The 19,738-nt window shown below is 47.7% G+C and overlaps 1 protein-coding gene across 3 annotated transcripts in view; it reads right to left on the reverse strand.

The window, feature by feature from the left end:
- The window catches only part of qtrt2 (queuine tRNA-ribosyltransferase accessory subunit 2), a 49,032-nt gene that overhangs the window by 20,364 nt on the left and 8,930 nt on the right, over window positions 1-19,738 (reverse strand). For all 3 annotated transcript variants that reach the window (XM_086006234.1, XM_086006236.1, XM_086006235.1), the window contains 2 exons: window positions 19,364-19,573; window positions 3,910-4,109 (listed from right to left, as the gene is read on the reverse strand). In XM_086006234.1, the coding sequence (XP_085862360.1) occupies window positions 3,910-4,109; window positions 19,364-19,573 (410 nt within the window). The remainder of the gene's footprint in view (window positions 1-3,909; window positions 4,110-19,363; window positions 19,574-19,738) is intronic.

Below are 19,738 nucleotides of genomic sequence, written 5' to 3' on the forward strand. Positions count from 1 at the left end.
AGCATTTATTGCCCATCCCTAGTTGCCCTCGAGAAGGTGGTGGTGAGCCACCTCAAGGTTAACGGTTCTCTCCCCTCAGGTACTGTCCCACTCTCCCTCAAATTTGCCGTCGTCACCCCTCTCCTCAAAAAAACCAACCCTTGATCCCTCCATCCTTGCAAACTACCGCCCCATTTCCAACCTCCCTTTACTCTCCAAAGTCCTTGAACATGTTGTCGCCTCCCAAATCCTTGCTCATCCTTCCCGGAACTCCATATCTGAATCCGTCCAATCCAGTTTCCGCCCCTGCCACAGTACCGAAACAGTTCTCCTCAAAGTCACAAATGACACCTTTTGTGACTGTGACAAAGGTCAACTATCCCTCCTCGTCCTTCTTGACTTGAATGCAGCCTTTGACACGGTTGACCAATCCATCCTCCTCCAACGCCTCTCCACCGTTGTTCAGCTGGGTGGGACTGCACTCGCCTGGTTCCATTCTTATCTATCTAATCATAGCCAGAGAATCGCCTGCAATGGCTTCTCTTCCTGCTCCCGCACAGTTACCTATGGCGTCCCCCAAGGATCTATCCTTGGACCCCTCCTATTTCTCATTTATGTGTTGCCCCTCGGCGACATCATCTGAAAACACGGCGTCAGTTTCCACATGTATGCTGACGACACCCAGCTCTACCTCACCACCAGGTCTCTCGACCCCTCCACCGTCTCTAAATTGTCAGACTGCTTGTCCGACAACCAGTACTGGATGAGCAGAAATTTTCTCCAATTAAATATTGGGAAGACCGAAGACATTGTTTTCGGTCCCCAGCACAAACTCCGTTCTTTAGCCACTGACTCCGTCCCTCTCCTTGGCATCTGTCGGAGGCTGAACCAGATTGTTCGCAACCTTGGTGTCATATTTGACCCTGAAATGTCCGCAGCATCACTAAGACCGCCTATTTCCATCCCCATAATATTGCCCGTCTCCGCCTCTGCCTCAGCTCATCTGCTGCTGAAACCCTCATCCATGCCTTTTTGCCTCTAGACTTGACTATTCCAACGCACTCCTGGCTGGCCTCCCACATGCTACCCTATGTACACTTGAGGTCATCCAAAATTCGTCTGCCTGTGTCCTAACTCGCACCAAGTCCTGTTCACCCATCGCCCCTGTGCTCGCTGACCTACATTGGCTCCTAGTTAAACAACGCCTCGATTTCAAAATTCTCATCCTTGTTTTCAAATCCCTCCATGGCCTTGCTCCTCATCTCTGTAATCTCCTCCAGCCCCACAACCCTCCGGAGATATCTGCGCTCCTCTAATTCTGCCCTTTTGAGCATCCCTGATTATAACCGCTGAACCATTGGTGGCCGTGCCTTCAGCTGCCAAGGCCCTAAGCTCTGGAATTCCCTCCCTAAACCTCTCCGCCTTTCTGTCCTCCTTTAAGACACTCCTTAAAACCTACCTCTTTGACCAAGCTTTTGGTCATCTGCCCTCATTTCTTACGTGGCTCGGTGTCAATTTCTTGTCTTATAACACTCCTGTGAAGCGCCTTGGGGCGTTTTACTATGTTAAAGGTGCTATATAAATGCAAGTTGTTGTTGTTACTTTCCTACATTACAGCAGTGACGACACTTCAAAAGTACTTCATTGGCTGTGAAGCGCTTTGGGATGTCCTGATGTCATGCAAGGTGCTATATAAATGCAAGTTATTTTTTTCTTTAACTGTAATATAAACAATTGTCTTGAAATAACTTGGTAACAGAGGTTACTTCATGTTGCTGCCTTCTACATGCCCTCAGCAGAGACCTGTTTGAAATCTGATCATTTCCCCCCCTACAGTGAAAAGAAACATGAGCAATGCTCATAAAACATGTGAGGCAGGAGTTTCCATTAGGTTGTGTTGGCTTTTTCAGCGCAATTCACCCGGAAATCGGCCAAACCAACGCAAAAGATGGCGGAATTTCAATCGCAAATGACGTCCGGCGCAAATGGAGTTTCCGCGATCTATTGCGCTAGTTTGAAAAACATTGCGCTAGAGGCCGGCCCCGCCCACAAATCTGGATTGATTAATCACCATGGCGAGTTTCCACTAATATCCCTTGATTCCCTTAAGAATCCAAAATTCTATTGATCTCAGTCTTGAAATCCAAAGAGTTAAGAAATTTCTACTCTACCCAGTCAAGCCCTCTTAAGAATTTTATACGTTTCAATGAGATCACCTCTCATTCTTCTAAACTCCAGCGAGTATAGGCCCATTCTACTCAATATGTGAGATGTAAACTACGATGGAAGGAGCAGGACTCATTCTGAAAAGGAGAGCGCCCACCACAGACTCCAAGTCGTGGGGCCGTATAAGAAATCACAGGATGGAGAAGAATTTATGTGCCTGTGACTTGAGGATGTTTTCTACAATGGATCTGCATTTTAAGTGTTGCCTTGAAGGTAAAAACTAGCCAATGAGAAAGGAAATCCTGCGCTCAAAAATGGAATCCTTCCTCGAACTTTAGACTGCCGGATGCAGAGTGGATGTCAGGTTAAACGTTGTTGAATTTGAAAAAATATTCCAATTGACAGACATGCAGTATCAGTTTGCTGCTCCTAGATGTCGCTAGTCTGCTTTTAAATAAGAGCGCTGGTGACATCCAGTGGATGGACACTAATACAAAATCAAAATACTGCAGATGCTGGAAATCTGAAACAAAAACAGAAGATGCTGGAAATACTCAGCAGGTCAGGCAGAATCTGTGGAGAGAGAAACAGAGTTAACGTTTCAGGTCGATGACCTTTTGTCAGAACTATACCAGGTTTTAAGCAAGTGCAGGGGCAGGGAAAGGCGGGTGAGGAGGAAAGAACAAAAGGAAAGGTCTGCGATAGGCTGGAAGGCAGGGATGATGAAATGACAAAAGGTATGGTTGTACAAAGCAAAAGGAGATGGGACAAGTAAAGAAACAAAAGATGGGTCTAGAAGAGGTGTAAATGGAAATAGCAGAATCATCAACAGCTGCCAGCTGAAAATATAGGGCAGAGGTTATAGTCTGAAATTGCTGAACTCAATGTTGAGTCCAGAAGGCTGTAAGGTGTCCAATAGAAAGATGAGGTGCTGTTCCTCGAGCTTACGTTGAGCTTCGTTGGAACAGTGTAAGAGGCCGAGGACAGAAAGGTCAGAGTGGGAGTGGAGCGGAGAATTAAAGTGACAGGCGACCAGAAGCTCGGGGTCAGGCTTGCGGACTGAACGGAAGTGTTCTGCAAAGCGGTTACCCAATGTAGAGTGGACCGCATCGTGAACAGCGAACACAGTATACTAAATTGCAAGATGTACAAGTAACTTGCTGTTTCACCTGGAAGGAGTGTTTGGGGCCCTGGACAGTGGGAAGGGAGGAGGTAAAAGGGCAGGAGTTGCATCTCCTGCGCTGCACAGGAAGGTGCCGTGGGAAGGGGAGGGAGTGATTGAGGAGTGGACCAAAGTGTCGCGGAGGGAACGGTCCCTTTGGAATGCTAAAAGGGGAAGAAGGGGAAGGGGTGAGAGCAGAATGCGGGAAATATAACGGACATGGTCGAGGGCCTTGTCAAACACGGTAGAGGCGAATCCTCGATTGAGAAAAAAGGAAGATTTATCGGAAGCACTGGTATGGAAGGTGGCATCATTAGAACAGATGGGATGAAGATGGAGAAACTGGGAGAATGGAATAGAGTCCTTATCGGAAGTGGGGTGGGAGGAAGTGTAGTCAAGGTAGCTGTGGGAGTCCGTGGGCTTATGTTGGTCGATAGCCTAGCCCCAGAATTAGAGACAGAGAATTCGAGAAAGAGAAGTCGGAGATGGACCATGTGAAGGTGAGGGAGGGTGGAAATTGGAAGCAAACATTAGGCTGCGTACTACAGTAATACTTGTTTAACTAAGACACGGCGATTGCCACATTTTATGTTTTCCCCTACCTTGGTTTGTCTTCAGGCAGTTCTCCTGTGACCGAGGAGATTAAGTTCAGTTTGGAGTCATTGGGCATGTCCGCTCCCTGAAAACCATCCAAAAGGAAACCGCCAACAGGCCGCTTTACAGTTTCTCTGACGGACCTCAGCCTCTCCTCCAGAATGTCTCCTCCTTCCACTACACCTATGATCTCCGTGTTCTTCAGCACCTGGCACAAAATGATAAATATTCAAACTGAACACCAACCAAGTGCCCCACAGGTGTTAACTTTGCTGCAATTTATCGCAACACAACTTTTGCAAACAGCATTGCAATTCTACGAAATATTCCAACATAAATTAAATTTGGGGCTACTGTTTACATTGAATTACTTTAAAACTGATAGGCCTAGAAATTCAGTTGTTTGTGCCAGCCGCTAGCGCCTTAGGAGGAGGAGATGTGGGGCGCTAGGCGGCTAGCGGCCGGGCGCCGCGCGATCTGCGCCTCTCCCCAACTTCAGTAAAGATTTAGTGGCGGCGCAAAGCCTTTGCGCGCGCTCAGCTGCGCGCGCAGATCCCGACGTCATTTCATCGTGCAATGCCCTTTGTGCGCCCCAAACCGGAAATTCAGTGGCGCCGGCCTATTGCGCGCCTGGCGCCCCTAGCGACTGGTAGAGGGGAATGGTTCCCAGTCGCTGCGGGGCGCGGGGGGCGCTAATTAAAGGGCACTCCTCCTGCAGTAGAAATGGCAGCCATTTTGCAACACTCCTTCTTTGTGAGAGACGGATCTTTTCAGAGAGACAAAGGTAGAGAGCTTTCTGGTTTGGCTCAACACTCGCACAGGTACTTGTGGCTTCAGGCCACAGCTTTGCACTTGTCTTTAACTTCAGAGCCATAGCATTGATTGGAAACATATAATGGGGGCTGCAATGGGTGCAAACGTTGGCCTTCTCCATTGCATTCAAAGGGCTCAGAGACGCCGTGAGAGAGTGGCAGTCATGGCCAGAGGGAGAAGGGGCAACAGGCGTCGGCTAAGGAGGCCTTACCCACCCAGGGTATACCGCCAGCAGTTCTCATATCTGAACATGTGTGACGAGCAGTGTGTTCGGAGGCTGCGATTCCGAAGGGCGGTGGTCACTGAGATCTGCCACCTGCTTCGCAGAGATCTGCAGCCACAGCTGAGGAGCAGGACGTCTCTGTCGGTGGCAGTGAAGGTGACGGTGTCTCTCAACTTCTATGCCACCGGCTCCTTCCAATCCGCTGCTGGGGACATTTCCAACATCTCCCAGTTTGCCGTACATTGCTGCATCCGCCAGGTGACCAATGCCCTTTTCAGAAGGAGACGTCAGTTCATCTCCTTCTCCATGGCCCTTGTCAAGCAGCAACAGCGTGCAATGGGCTTTGCAGCATTAGCGGGCTTCCCCATTGTGCAGGGCGCCATTGACTGCATGCATGTGGCTTTGCGGGCACCTCTAGAGCATGCCGAGGATTACCGCAACCGGAAGGGCTACCATTCGCTCAACGTGCAGTTGGTGTGTGACCACAGGCAGCTCATCCTAGCTGTCAATGCCCGCTTTCCAGGCAGCAGCCACGATGCCTTCATCCTGTGCCAGACTTCTGTGGCAGACATGTTCCAGGCCCAGCCTCACCCACGAGGATGGCTTCTCGGGGACAAAGGCTATCCTTTGTGCTCCTGGCTGATGACCCCGCTCCGTGTGCCCAGCACCCCTGCTGAAGAGGGATACAATGACAGCCATCAAGCAACCAGGAACCTCATTGAGCAAACAATCGGCGTCCTGAAGCAACGGTTCCGCTGTCTGGATCGTTCCGGAGGAGCCCTACAGTACTCGCCTGAGCGAGTCTCCCATTTCGTGGTCGTGTGCTGCATGCTGCACAACCTGGCTATCCGCAGGACTCAGCCACTGCCACCAGACATTGGAGGACCACCAGAGGAGGAGGAGGAGGAGGAGGACCAGCACAGGAGGGAGGCAGAAAGTGCAAGGGCCGCCCGTCGGCGGCTTATTGAACGTCGGTTCTAGGCCCCCTCTCAGGGAATGGCTTGTGGCACAAGATGAATGTAGCCGCTCCACAAGCCCTCAGCCAAGCAGGGCAACCAGGACTTCCAAAAGAAAGCATGGACAGTGCGATTTAAGAACATTTATTACTTTGATACTTCTGTGCCCTTCCCACATAACAAACTAATGGAGAGAAGCCCCCCCCCCCAAAAACACAAATCGAGCAGTCTCGGCCTTTCAAAAAACACAAATACACTAGTCTCGGCCTTTCAAAAAAACAAATCCACCCTCCCCCTTTAAGAGCTCACCGGCGCCAGAGTGTCTGCCGTCAATCAGCAGCTCGCCGCACCTGCGCTGCGCCCGCCCTCGGGGGTTTCGCCCCGGGCCACCGGCTTAGCACCTAATGATAGTCGTGCATCGCCTGTTTTAGCGCAGCAGCAACCTCTTGGGGCGATGCCACTGAATATCGGCGAAGGTGGCGCGAAGTTGCGCCAGGCGCAAACTTTAGCGGCCGCCCGGCTGTAGCGCCCCAAACGTGGCTATACTGAATTTCTAGGCCATAGTGTTAATGTTCATCCCCACCCACCGTCACCTGAAGCTGCTAAACTCTTGCTGCAATACAGTTCCACAGGTACCAGCAGCCCTCTGTTACCTCAGCCAAGAGGCCATTTTACAAATGCCATTCCTGTCTTAATGAGGGAAAAATCGTCCCATGTTCCTGCTCCTGATTTCTATTCTGTACTCCCCCTAACTGGAAGTATGAATGTGTGAATGTTGGGTGAAGCAGGATTGGGTTTGGCCGTAACATCTTCCATGGTCAAACAGTCTGCCAGCGCTCGCTGTGAAGGCTCGCACAAGCATGGCCACTTGGGTAAGATACCAGAAGGCAACTTCCATTCGCAGAATCTGCTAATATTCTGCGGGACTGATCTGTGAGAAGGTGAATATGCCTCCATCCATCCTGGGATAAATGTGAAGCCCCCTCCCCTGCATACAGCACCAGATACAGGAAACTCTTTGGTATCCGGCACTGACGGGACCAGGATGGTGCCGGTTGATTAAAAATTCCGGATGATGGAGAGGGTTATCTACCGAGGCTATTTTTAACAAACAAAAATTTTAAAAATCTAGAAATGTGCAGTATACAGTAATTGGGTACTTACCTACAGAATGTTGTGTTAAATGGATGGTGGACGATGCTTGATTAAGTACAGTACTGCCAGTTGAGGGTAATCCATAACTCTTTAATTACTTAACAGTAAAACAAAACTTATACAGTAAACAGAAAAATGGCGGATCGGAAGAGACTCCCGGCAGCGCGGGAGAGTCAGACTCCCGTTATTGAGGTGTTCGGACTTCCGACAGCGCCAAAAAGCCGAGTAGTGGCAGTTTGGAGAACTACCCCCACTGACTAACTCGGCCACCGCGGGAGACTCGGACTCGGCAACATTTCCGGTTATTGAGGTGTTGTTTTCGGAGCGAGAATTTTGCCGGTTAATAGAGAATTCCGGTTATTTAGGTGCCGTTTAAACGAGTTTCCTGTAACAGGAAACTTCTTTCAAAGAATCACCAAGCACAACTGTATGTGGAACAGAACGTGTTTAATAATAAGCAGTATCTGAGCTACACAATTATAAACACAGCTACCTTTTGCCTCTCTCTTTTTCCCTTAGAACTTTGGCTTATATACCCGATGCTTCCTCCCCTTTCCATCCTAGGGTGGAAGCAAGCAGATCTCCACCTACCCACAGCCCAGTTCCTCAGGATTACTATAAACTGCATCCTCTGCAAAATCGTCGTCTTCGGCCTTGCCACAAACTCTGCTCCTTTGCTACTGAATTTGCCCGACTCCACCACTCTACCTTCCCACAGCCCAACCCCTCATGACTGTTGCAAATCTTTGCCACCTCCAGTCATCAGTTGATTCCGGAGATGAGGGGGTTGACTTATGAGGAAAGGTTGAGTAGGTTGGGACTCTACTCATTGGAGTTCAGAAGAATGAGAGGCGATCTTATCGAAACATATAAGATTGTGAGGGGGCTTGATCGGGTGGATGCGGTGAGGATGTTTCCACTGATGGGTGAGACTAGAACTAGGGGGCATAATCTAAGAATAAGGGGCTGCCCTTTCAAAACTGAGATGAGGAGAAACTTCTTCACTCAGAGGGTAGTAAATCTATAGAATTTGCCACCCCAGAGAGCTGTGGAAACTGCAACATTAAATAGATTTAAAACAGAGATAGACAGTTTCCTAGCAGATAAGGCAATTAGGGGTTACGGGGAGAGGGCAGGGAAGTGGACGTGAGTCTAGGTTCAGATCAGCCATGATCCTATTGAATGGCGGAGCAGGCCCGAGGGGCCGTATGGCCTACTCCTGCTCCTACTTCTTATGTTCTTATGTTCATGACTACTCTGAAATTCTCCTTGCTAGCCTCCCATCCTCTGACATCAGTAAATTCACACTTGTCCAAAGCCCTGCTGCCCCTATCCTGCCCGGCACTAAGACCTGCTCACCAATCACCCTCATCCCCCCGCTGATCTACAATGGCTCTTGTAGCATAATAAATGGAACATCCTCATCCTTAAATCCCTCCATGGTCTTGGCCCACACTATGTCTGCAATTTTGTCTAGCCCTGTATCTCTTCTCAAACATTCCATTCTTGCAACTCCATCCTTCTGTGCACCCCGTCTTCCTTTCACCCCATCACAAGCGACAGGCACAGCCTTCAGCCAACTTGGTGTAATTTTCTGGAAGTCCATCCCTGCACCTCTCCACATCTCCTTCCACCTTTAAAAACCTTCGCAGAACCTATCTACAACCAAACATTCAGTCACCCCATCTAATCTCTCTCTTCCTAGCTTGGAATTCATTTATTTAGGCCCATCTGTGAAGCAACTTGGGGCATTTCTTAATGTTAAAGGCACTATATAAAGGCAAGTAGTAGTTATTGCAGCAAGGAGGAGGGGACTGGGAGTAAATGGGAAAGGAAAAAACTGCACCATTTCCCCCCCCTTACAATGTCTATAAAGACAGACTGCAGCAGCATTGAAGAGAACATACCAATATACCAGGCCAGTCACTCATTTGTGTTGTGAAGAATTTCACGTTACTGCCACTGCTTCCAACAGACTTTTCTTGTGCATGTAGACGTAGGGTTTTAAGGTTAAAACCATTAACACCTCTGCCCCAAAAAATTACTAATCCATCACCAAAATCAACAGTTTGAGTTCACTTTCATGTTCTTTGCAGTGAAAGGGATGGATTTCATTGCTTGGAAATCCCACTGCTGTATAAATTGACGGTGTAGAAATGACATCACAATTCAAGGGGGAAAGTGGTTTTAACTATATGTTTACTCAGGATCAAAAGCAAGGCCACTTCTACAACAACCCCAATGATAATTATTCCTGGGGCTATTTTGTTTATTTGACCGCCAACATAAAGCAGATGTTGGTCAACATCTTAGAAACATAGAAGATAGGCGCAGGAGTAGGCCATTCGGCCCCTCGAGCCTGCTCCGCCATTCAATGCGATCATGGCTGATCATCCAAATTCAGTACCCTGTCCCTGCTTTCTCCCCATATCCCTTGATCCCTTTAGCCTTAAGAAATATATCTAACTCCTTCTTGAATATATTTAATGAATTGGCCTCTACTGCCTTCTGTGGTAGAGAATTCCACAGGTTCACCACTCTCTGGGTGAAGAAATTCCTCCTCATTTCTGTCCTAAATGGCTTACCCCTTATCCTTAGACTGTGACCCCTGGTTCTGAACTCCCCGACCATCGGGAACATCCTTCCTACATCTAGTCTGTCCAGTCCTGTCAGAATTTTATAAGTTTCAATGAGATCCCCTCTCATTCTTCTAAACTCCAGCAAGTATAAGTCCAATCGACCCAATCTCTCCTCATACGTCATTCCTGCCATCCCAGGTATCAGCCTGGTGAATCTTCACTGAACTCCTTCCATGGCAAGAACATCCTTCCTTAGATAAGGTGACCAAAACTGCACACAATACTCAAGATGTGGTCTCACCAAGGCCCTATACAACTGCAGCAAGACATCCTTGTTCCTGTACTCAGACCCTCTCGCTACGAAGGCCAACATACCATTTGCCTTAACCGCCTGCTGCACCTGCATGCGACTTCAGCGACTGGTGCACAAGGACACCCAGGTCTCGTTGCACTTCCCCTTCGCCCAATCTATTGCCATTCAGATAATAATCTGCCTTCCTGTTTTTGACACCAAAGTGGATAACCTCGCATTTATCCACGTTATATTGCATCTGTCATGCTTCTGCCCAATCACTCAACCTGTCCAAATCATCCTGGAGTTTCTCGGCATCCTCCTCACAGCACACACGACCACCCAGCTTTGTGTCGTCTGCAAACTTGGAGATATTACATCTAGTTCCCTCGTCTAGATCATTAATATATATTGTGAATAGCTGGGGTCCAAGGACCGATCCCTGCGGTACCCCACTAGTCACTGACTGCCACTCGGAAAAAGACCCGTTTATTCCAACTCTTTGCTTTCTGTCTGCCAACCAGTTCTCTATCCAAGTCAATACCTTGCCCCCAATCCCATGTGCATTAACTTTACACACTAATCTCTTATGCGGGACCTTATCGAAAGTCTTCTGAAAGTCCAAATACACCACATCCACTGGTTCTCCCTTATCTATTTTACCAGTTACATCCTCAAAAAATTGCAGTAGATTAGTCAAGCACGATTTACCTTTTGTAAATCCATGTTGACTTTGTCCGATCCTGTCACTGTTTTCCAAGTGCTCTGCTATTACATCTTTTATAATGGACTCCAGCATTTTCCCCACTACCGATGTCAGGCTTACCGGTCTGTAATTCCCCGTTTTCTCTCTACCACCTTTTTTGAATAGTGGGGTAACATTAGCTACCCTCCAATCCATGGGTACTGTTCCAGATTCCATCGAATGTTGGAAGATGATCAGCAATGCATCTACTATTTCTAGGGCCACTTCCTTAAGTACCCTAGGATGTAGATTATCAGGCCCTGGGGATTTATCGGCCTTGAATCCCGTCAATTTCCCGAACACCATTTCCCTACAAATACTGATTTCTTTCAGTTCCTCCCTTTCATCAGACCCTATGTTCCCCGGCATCTCTGGGAGGTTATTTGTGTCCTCCTTTGTGAAGACAGAACCAAAATATGTATTTAATTAGATCCTCTCAACACTGCCCTCCTCCCCAGACAAGACAATAAAGGTTTCCCATTGCTTGCTAGCTCCCTTTTAGAGTGTAACTGTCATGTTTGACCCTGAGCTATGACACCGAAGCTCTCCATTCAAGCTATCGTCTTCTGGAACATCAAACCAATTACCGTTGGCCCTACTGTTTTGCCACAAACAATGTACTGAAAGCTCCGAAGACAACACACCTTTGCCAAGTTCTGCTCACTGATGGAAGATTTCTTGTCAGACTGTGAAGAGCTCAAAGCCTTGAGGCTTCATTTGTTCCCTTCTAGTTTCTTCTAACTTCAACACTGCTGCATGGACACACTTCCGGTTCTTCTGGCACTGTCCCTGTTTTTTTCCAGTTTTAATGGACATTTGCATGCGGATGAAGGTATATGCCCGAAACAGTAACTGCTCTTACCAGATGCTAATCAACCTGCTGTGCATTTTCAACATTTCTTGGTTTTCCTTTGACTGCATTTGCATCCCTCTGATTGCCATTTTGGATCCCTCATCAACCAAGATAGAGGCTTAGGGGGAAAAATTGGGTTGCTTTGCGCCACCCATTAGTGCCCTAAGGAGGGCGCTAACGGGGCGTAAAGCATCTAGCGCCTGGGCGCGGCGCCGCCCGCGAAATTAAGCAGGCGGTTAGCGGCGGTGCTAACCGGTAGCGACAGCGCTAACTAGTAGCGTCCCGCGCGCTGCGCCACCAGCGATGACATCATCACATGTGCAGCGCCCCGCTCGCGATCTTCGGGAGTGCCCCGACTTACCGTTGGGCGCTATGTCCGACAGGGTCAGGGGGGCCTACCAGCGGCCGGGGAGGCGCTATTTAAAGGCGAGGTGAGGGCCGGCCATTTTTGTTGCTGGCCACCTGCCAGCACCTGCCTCCGCTGCCGTCCCCGGCCTCCTGAACGCCCCCACCCCACGGAGTGCCGGCTGCGCTCCAAGAGCCCAGCACTTCTCGAGTGCCGGGCTCTTTTGCCAGCACTCCGATCCCCGTGGGCCCAGCTGGGCCCCGGGTCGCGCTGCGCAAGGCCCCTCCCCTTTAAGAGGGAGAGGAAGGCCTCCAATGCCGCGGCATGTAGCGCCGCGATATTGACTCGCAGCGCCCCAAGGGGGATACGGGGCGCTTCCAGTAATGCCCCGCTTCCCTCTTGGGGTGCAATCACTCAATATCCGGCGCGGGGGCGCTACTCAATTTTTAGCCCTTAAACTAGAATGCCAAACATTTCAAACTTCAAGCATTTTAAGTTAATTACAGTTCTATTTAAAAAGTGTCAGTTGAAAGTATAAGGTGCAATAGTTATTGCAGAGTAGTAGTTTACAATGGAAATGTTATGCCATCTGGAAGTTTAGAAGCACATTATTACCAATCAGAAGTAAACTTTCACTATAATGCACAATCTTGGGCCAGAACTTCGGGTCCCCACGGGTGAGTACGCGCTGGGTATTCACGCCTAAGGCCAACGAAAGTGCCGGTTTTGTGCATGCACTGCGCATGCGCTGGAAACCGGAACTTCCGTTCCCTTGAAGGAAGGGGTTCACAGGTGAAACGCGTGCGGCGGAGAGGCAGCGCGTACACCTGGAACTTCCGATTTTTTTACAGCTTTCTCCGGGAGGGTAAGTCTCCAGGAGCTACGCTTATAAAAAGCAGTCGTAGGGCCTGCTTTTAACAAGGTAAGTGGTGAATTAAGTAAAATTAAAACATTTTTTCCACAGGTTTATTATTTTTAAATACTTTAAATAAAGGTAAGGTTATTTTTAGCCCCGTTAAAAACTAATTAATTTTTTCAAAAATTTAAATTATTGTTTAAAATAGTTATTTTATGTAATTTATAGTTATTTTAAAAATGTGATTTAAAAAAAATAAAAATTATTTGAAGTTTTAGTTAGGTTTTGGCGATGATCTCTATTCATAGATTTGACAGGGCTTCCTGTCAAATCTATGAATAGAGATTCCCTGCTACCATTGGCACTCCATGGCCCACGTGATCCCAGGGGACGCATCGAACTAACTGCGCCCCTGGGATACGCAAGCACTGCGCGCCGGCAGTTGGAGCAGGCCCAGGATCGGAATCCCACGCGGGCCCACAGCACAACGGCCGGCGCGCTAGGTCAGTGCAGGTCGGGGGCTTGCACCCACAGGAAGCCCCCCGACCCGAATTTCTGGCCCAATCTGGTTTGATTTATGCTACACACTTACACGGTTAGGAGTAACACGGTTTAATCTAATCCCACCTGACTTAGAAACTAGCAGACACACAAGCGTTTTTTACATTGCGCAGGGTACTTGGGTCACCAGCTCCTGGTGCCTGGGTCTCACAGTCAGAAGCAATCCCAGAGTAAATCTGGCCTTTTTGCTAAGGTTGACAATCTTAATCCACTTCCTAGTCAGCATGGGGTCAGAAAACTGCCCTTAAACTGTTGTAGAAAATGAAAAAATGCCACATTGGTGTAGTATGGAATGCTCTTCTAAACTAGGGGCCGAGATTGACTTTTGGGGCAAAATAGAGGGAGCTTTACTGCGCCACACCTGACCCGAGAGAGCTTGATACTGACAATGGGTGCCCAAAATGTGAGGTGCCCCAGAACAAACATCCCTCACTCTGATCGATATCACACCGAAAAATGCCAAAGAGAATGAGAATGTTTTTAAAAAAGAAATCTTATCAAAATAAAGCTGCATCGCCAGCTCTATAAATCCTATCCGAATGTCAGAAAAAGTGGCTTCAACATCGATTTTTGAATTACTCCTGCCCTTACAAAAAAAAAGTTATCCTTCTGTTCAAATATCAATAAAGGTATAACATTCTTTTGAATGGGCCGATCATTTGTTGTCATAACCCCAGAAAAGCTTCTTTAATATAAAATCAACAGTTGTTTTTACAAAATATGTGCTTAGCAACACCATGTGGTACAAGCTCGCCATCTCACACACTTGGAACATGGAATTGACTCTCCCACAAGCCAGCAGCACCAGTTGTAACCATAGCAACTCCGCCATGATAACTAAAAGATAAGCGTATTATAAATGTTTAACAAACTTACATGAAACTGGATCAGACATATTGGCCTTAAAATTAACCCTGCACACCCCCCCACCCACCACCTCCAAATGAGCGGAGGGGAGAGGGCAGGTCGGAGGACCTCCTCGTGGGACTGCTCCTGGGCCTGGCCAAAGTGGCCATTAACTGGTGCAGGCAGCGGGCGGTCGAGGGGGTTGTTCGGCCCGACTGCCTGTAGCCTCTCTTCCGCGGCTATGTTCGCAATGGGGTGGCCCTGGAGATGGAGCACTCGGTGTCCGCCGGCACGCCCGAGGCCTTCCGTGACCGGTGGGCGCCGCGGGGACTGGAGTGCATCATCACCCCGGCCAATGTAATTTTAATTTAATTTGATAATTTTTATTTAAAGTTCTATTAATTTACAGATAATTGGTTCAAGCTAAAAGAGGACCACCCCCAAATGATGGGTGGGAGGGGTTTGGGTGGGTGAGTTGGGTTAAAAATCAAAAAATTAGGGAAGGCGTCCCCAGCCCGCCCCGTACGCACCTGCCGCCATTTTTGGGGTGGCGGGTTGCGAGACTTGCGTGTGACCCATCTTGGAGAGGCGGGACATGTTGTTAACATACTTAAAATGGTGCTCTCACGGTGCAACTGGGAGCCTGATTTAAGTTTAACAGTTGCCAGACGGGTTTCCCAGGGCTCAGGAAACCTGGCAGCGAAACGGAGGCTCCAGCGGTCGGCTCCAGTGGGTCAGTGCTTTTTAAGAGCACTCCTGCTGCTGCTTTTCCCACCCGGCAGCCAGCAAGCCCGTCGATCTGGTCGGCTGCCGGGCCGGGCGGGTGGAAAACGGAAGAAGCAAATGCTAACGAGGTCCTGCCGTTAATATCGACAGGACCTCCGCATCTCCGGCCTTTCCCAGATCCCTGACAACCATGTGTGCGGGAAGTGTATCCAGCTGCAGCTACAGGCGGACCGCATTGCGGCGCTGGAGCTGTGAATGGATACATACTGGAGCTTTCGCGATGCTGAGGACGTCGTGGATATCACATTTAATCAGTTGGTCACACCGCAGGTAAAGGCTGCACAGGCAGGAAGGGAATGGGTGATCGCCAGGCAGAGTAGTAGGCGCAGGCAGGCAGTGCAGGGGTCCCCTGTGACCATCCCCCTCTCAAACAGATATACCGCTTTAGATATTGTTGAGGGAGATGGCTTATCAGGGGAAGGCAGCAGCAACCAACTTCCTGGCACCATGGGTGGTTCTGCTGCACAGGTCAGGAGGAAAAAGAGCGAGAGAGCTATAGTGATAGGGGATTCTATTGTAAGGGGAACAGATAGGCGTTTCTGCGGCCGAAAACGAGACTCCAGGATGGTATGTTGCCTCTCTGGTGCAAGGGTCAAGGATGTCTCGGAACGGCTGCAGGACATTCTGGAGGGGGAGGGTGAACAGCCACTTGTCATGGTGCATATAGGTACCAACGATATAGGTAAAAACCAGGATGAGGTCCTAAAAGCTGAATATAGGGAGTTAGGAGGTAAATTAAAAAACAGTTCCTCAAAGGTAGTAATCTTAGGATTGCTACCAGTGCCACGTGCTAGTCAGAGTAGAAATAGAAGGATATTTCAGATGAATACGTGGCTAGAGGAATGGTGCAAGGGGGAGGAATTCAAATTCCTGGGACATTGGAACCAGTTCTGGGGGAGGTGGGACCAGTACAAACGAGACAGTTTGCACCGGGGCAGGACCGGGAACGATGTCCTAGTGCTCTGGGGGAGGGTTTAAACTAAAATGGCAGCGGGTTGGGAACCTGTGCAGGGAGACAGAGGAAAGGGAAACAAAAGACAGGAAGGAGAAAAGCAAAAGTGGCAGTCAGAGAAATCAAGGGTTTAAATCAAACATGGCCACAGTAAATAATAATTCTAAAAGGTCTAAGGGTGTTAAAAAAATAAGCCTGAAGGCTTTGTGTCTTAATGTGAGGAGCATTCGTAATAAGGTGGATGAATTAGCTGCGCAAATAGATGTAAACGGATATGATATAATTGGGATTATGGAGACATGGCTCCAGGGTGACCAAGACTGGGAATTCAACATCCAGGGGTATTCACTCTTCAGGAAAGACAGGCAAAAAGGAAAAGGAGGTGGGGTAGCATTGCTGGTTAAAGAGGAGATTAACACAATAGTAAGGAAGGATATTAGCTCTGATGATGTGGAATCTGTATGGGTAGAGCTGAGAAATACCAAGGGGCAGAAAACGTTAGTGGGAGTTGTATACAGACCCCCAAACAGTTATGCTGAGGTTGGGGATGGCATCAAACGGGAAATTAGAGACGCGTGCAATAAGGGCACAGCAGTTATCATGGGTGACTTTAATCTACATATAGATTGGGCTAACCAAATTAGTAACAATACTGTGGAGGAGGAATTCCTGGAGTGTATACAGGATGGTTTCCTGGACCAATATGTCGAAGAACCAACTAGAGATCAGGCCATCTTAGACTGGGTATTATGTAATGAGAAAGGATTAATTAGCAATCTTGTTGTGTGAGGCCCCTTGGGGCGGAGCGATCATAATATGATCGAATTCTTCATTAAGATGGAGAGTGAAGTAGTTGACTCAGAGACTAGGGTCCTGAATTTAAATAAAGGAAACTACGATGGTATGAGGCGCGAGTTGGCTAGGATGGATTGGGGAATGTTTCTTAAAGGGTTGAGGGTGGATAGGCAATGGCAAACATTTAAAGATCGCATGGATGAACTACAGAATTTGTTCATCCCCGTTTGGCATAAAAATAAAACAAAAAAGGTGACTCAACCGTGGCTAACAAGGGAAATTAGGGATAGCATAAGATCTAAGGAGAGGACATATAAATTGGCTAGAAAAAGAAGTAAACCTGAGGATTGGGAGCAGTTTAGGATTCAGCAAAGGAGGACAAAGGATTAATTAAGAGGGGGGAAATTAGAGTATGAGAGTAAGCTTGCAGGGAACATAAAAACTGACTGTAAAAGCTTTTATAGATATATGAAGAGAAAAAGATTGGTGAAGTCAAGCGTAGGTCCCTTGCAGTCAGAATCAGGGGAATTTATAATGGGGAATAAAGAAATGGTAGAACAATTAAATACATACTTTGGTTCTGTCTTCACAAAGGAGGACACAAATAACCTCCCAGAGATGTCGGGGAACATAGGGTCGAATGAGAGGGAGGAACTGAATGAAATCAGTATTTGTAGGGAAATGGTGTTCGGGAAATTGACGGGATTCAAGGCCGATAAATCCCCAGGGCCTGATAATCTACATCCTAGGGTACTTAAGGAAGTGGCCCTAGAAATAGTAGATGCATTGCTGATCATCTTCCAACATTCGATGGAATCTGGAACAGTACCCATGGATTGGAGCTAATGTTACCCCACTATTCAAAAAAGGTGGTAGAGAGAAAACAGGGAATTATAGACTGGTAAGCCTGACATCGGTAGTGGGGAAAATGCTAGAGTCCATTATAAAAGCTGTAATAGCAGAGCACTTGGAAAACAGTGACAGGATCGGACAAAGTCAACATGGATTTACAAAAGGTAAATCGTGCTCGACTAATCTACTGGAATTTTTTGAGGATGTAACTGGTAGAATAGATAAGGGAGAACCAGTGGATGTGGTGTATTTGGACTTTCAGAAGGCTTTCGATAAGGTCCCACATAAGAGATTAGCGTGTAAAGTTAAAGCACATGGGATTTGGGGTAAGGTACTGACTTGGATAGAGAACTGGTTGGCAGACAGGAAGCAAAGAGTTGGAAAAAATGGGTCTTTTTCCAAGTGGCAGGCAGTGACTAGTGGGGTACCGCAGGGATCGGTGCTAGGACCCCAGCTATTCACAATATATATTAATGACCTAGACGAGGGAACTAGATGTAATATCTCCAAGTCTGCAGACGACACAAAGCTGGGTGGGCGTGTGTGCTGTGAGGATGCCGAGAAACTCCAGTATGATTTGGACAGGTTGGGTGATTGGACAGATGTATGGCAGATGCAGTATAATGTGGATAAATGCGAGGTTATCCACTTTGGTGGCAAAAACAGGAAGGCGGATTATTATCTGAACAGCAATAGATTGGGAGAAGGGGAAGTGCAACGAGACCTGGGTGTCCTTGTGCACCAGTCGCTGAAGGTAAGCATGCAGGTGCAGCAGGTGGTTAAGAAGACAAATGGTATGTTGGCCTTCATAGTGAGAGGATTCGAGTACAGGAGCAAGGATGTCTTGCTGCAGTTGTACAGGGCCTTGGTGAGACCACACCTTGAGTATTGTGTGCAGTTTTGGCCGCCTTATCTGAGGAAGTATGTTCTTGCCATGGAGAGAGTGCAGCGAAGGTTCACCAGACTGATACCTGGGATGGCAGGAATGACGTATGAGGAGAGATTGGGTCGATTGGGCTTATATTGAGTTTAGAAGAATGAGAGGGGATCTCATTGAAACTTATAAAATTCTAACAGGACTAGACAGACTAGATGCAGGAAGGATGTTCCCGATGGCAGTGGAGTCCAAAACCAGGGGTCACAGTCTAAAGATAAGGGGTAAGCCATTTAGGACAGAGATGAGGAGGAATTTCTTCACCCAGAGAGTGGTGAACCTGTGGAATTCTCTACCACAACAGGCAGTTGAGGCCAATTCATTAAATATATTCAAGAAGGAGTTGGATATATTTCTTAAGGCTAAAGGGATCAAGGGATATGGGGAGAAAGCAGGAACAGGGTACTGAATTTGGATGATCAGCCATGATCTCATTAAATGGCAGAGCAGGCTCGAGGGGCCGAATTGGCTACTCCTGCTCCTATCTTCTATGTTTCTATGTTAGACGCACTACCGCGCTCCCTACGCCTCCTTGTAAATATCGGGGCCATTGTATCAGAAGAATACCGCATCGGAAGTTGTTGAGTACAATGTTTAAGCCACTTTTAGAGGAGGCCTGCATTACTCACAAGCCATGCTCGTGTGGAGTCTCCGTGACTTGTGGAATATACATTGTCATCAGGAACATCCTATGCAGGATTCTCTCTATTTAAAAACACTCTTGTTTTTGAAAAAGTACACAAGAAATGATTACAATATGACAAAGCTGTGCTCTCACATTTACAAGAAGAAAATTTCTTGTTCGCTATTTATAATCTTTATAAAAACATTTATGGTTTTGCTACACATAAAGTACAGAGGCGGTCGCCCTTGGAGACGTGTTGCATTAAGGATATCCTTGCTGTAACATCTTCTTACCTCTGAATTCTGATGCACCTTGAGGCAATCATCCAAGAAGCCCAGAGTCCGATCCACTGATTTCTTGACCCGCTTCCTGGGAGCTCCTGGAGGCAGAGGCTCTCCATCGGCCATGCACTGGTACCAGTCGGGTTTGAAGGCTTGCTGTATTGCCATGAACTTTGACGAAGTTAGTTCAATTCGTCCCCCTCCACCCCATACTGATACGGTCTTTTCAGTTGGGATAATAGAAACAAAAGAGGCATTAGTTCCTGAAGGCACCAAGAGAGAGAGAGTCAGGAATGGATTTGTGATGGATTTTATTGCACTAATAATGAGGATGTCAAAAAAATGAATGAATGAATCCAATATCCAATTTTTTTTTACACAATTCAA

Source organism: Somniosus microcephalus, chromosome 14, assembly GCF_052327205.1.
Source record: "Somniosus microcephalus isolate GS21.2 chromosome 14, FLI_Smic_1.0, whole genome shotgun sequence".
Classification (NCBI taxonomy): Eukaryota; Metazoa; Chordata; class Chondrichthyes; order Squaliformes; family Somniosidae; genus Somniosus; species Somniosus microcephalus.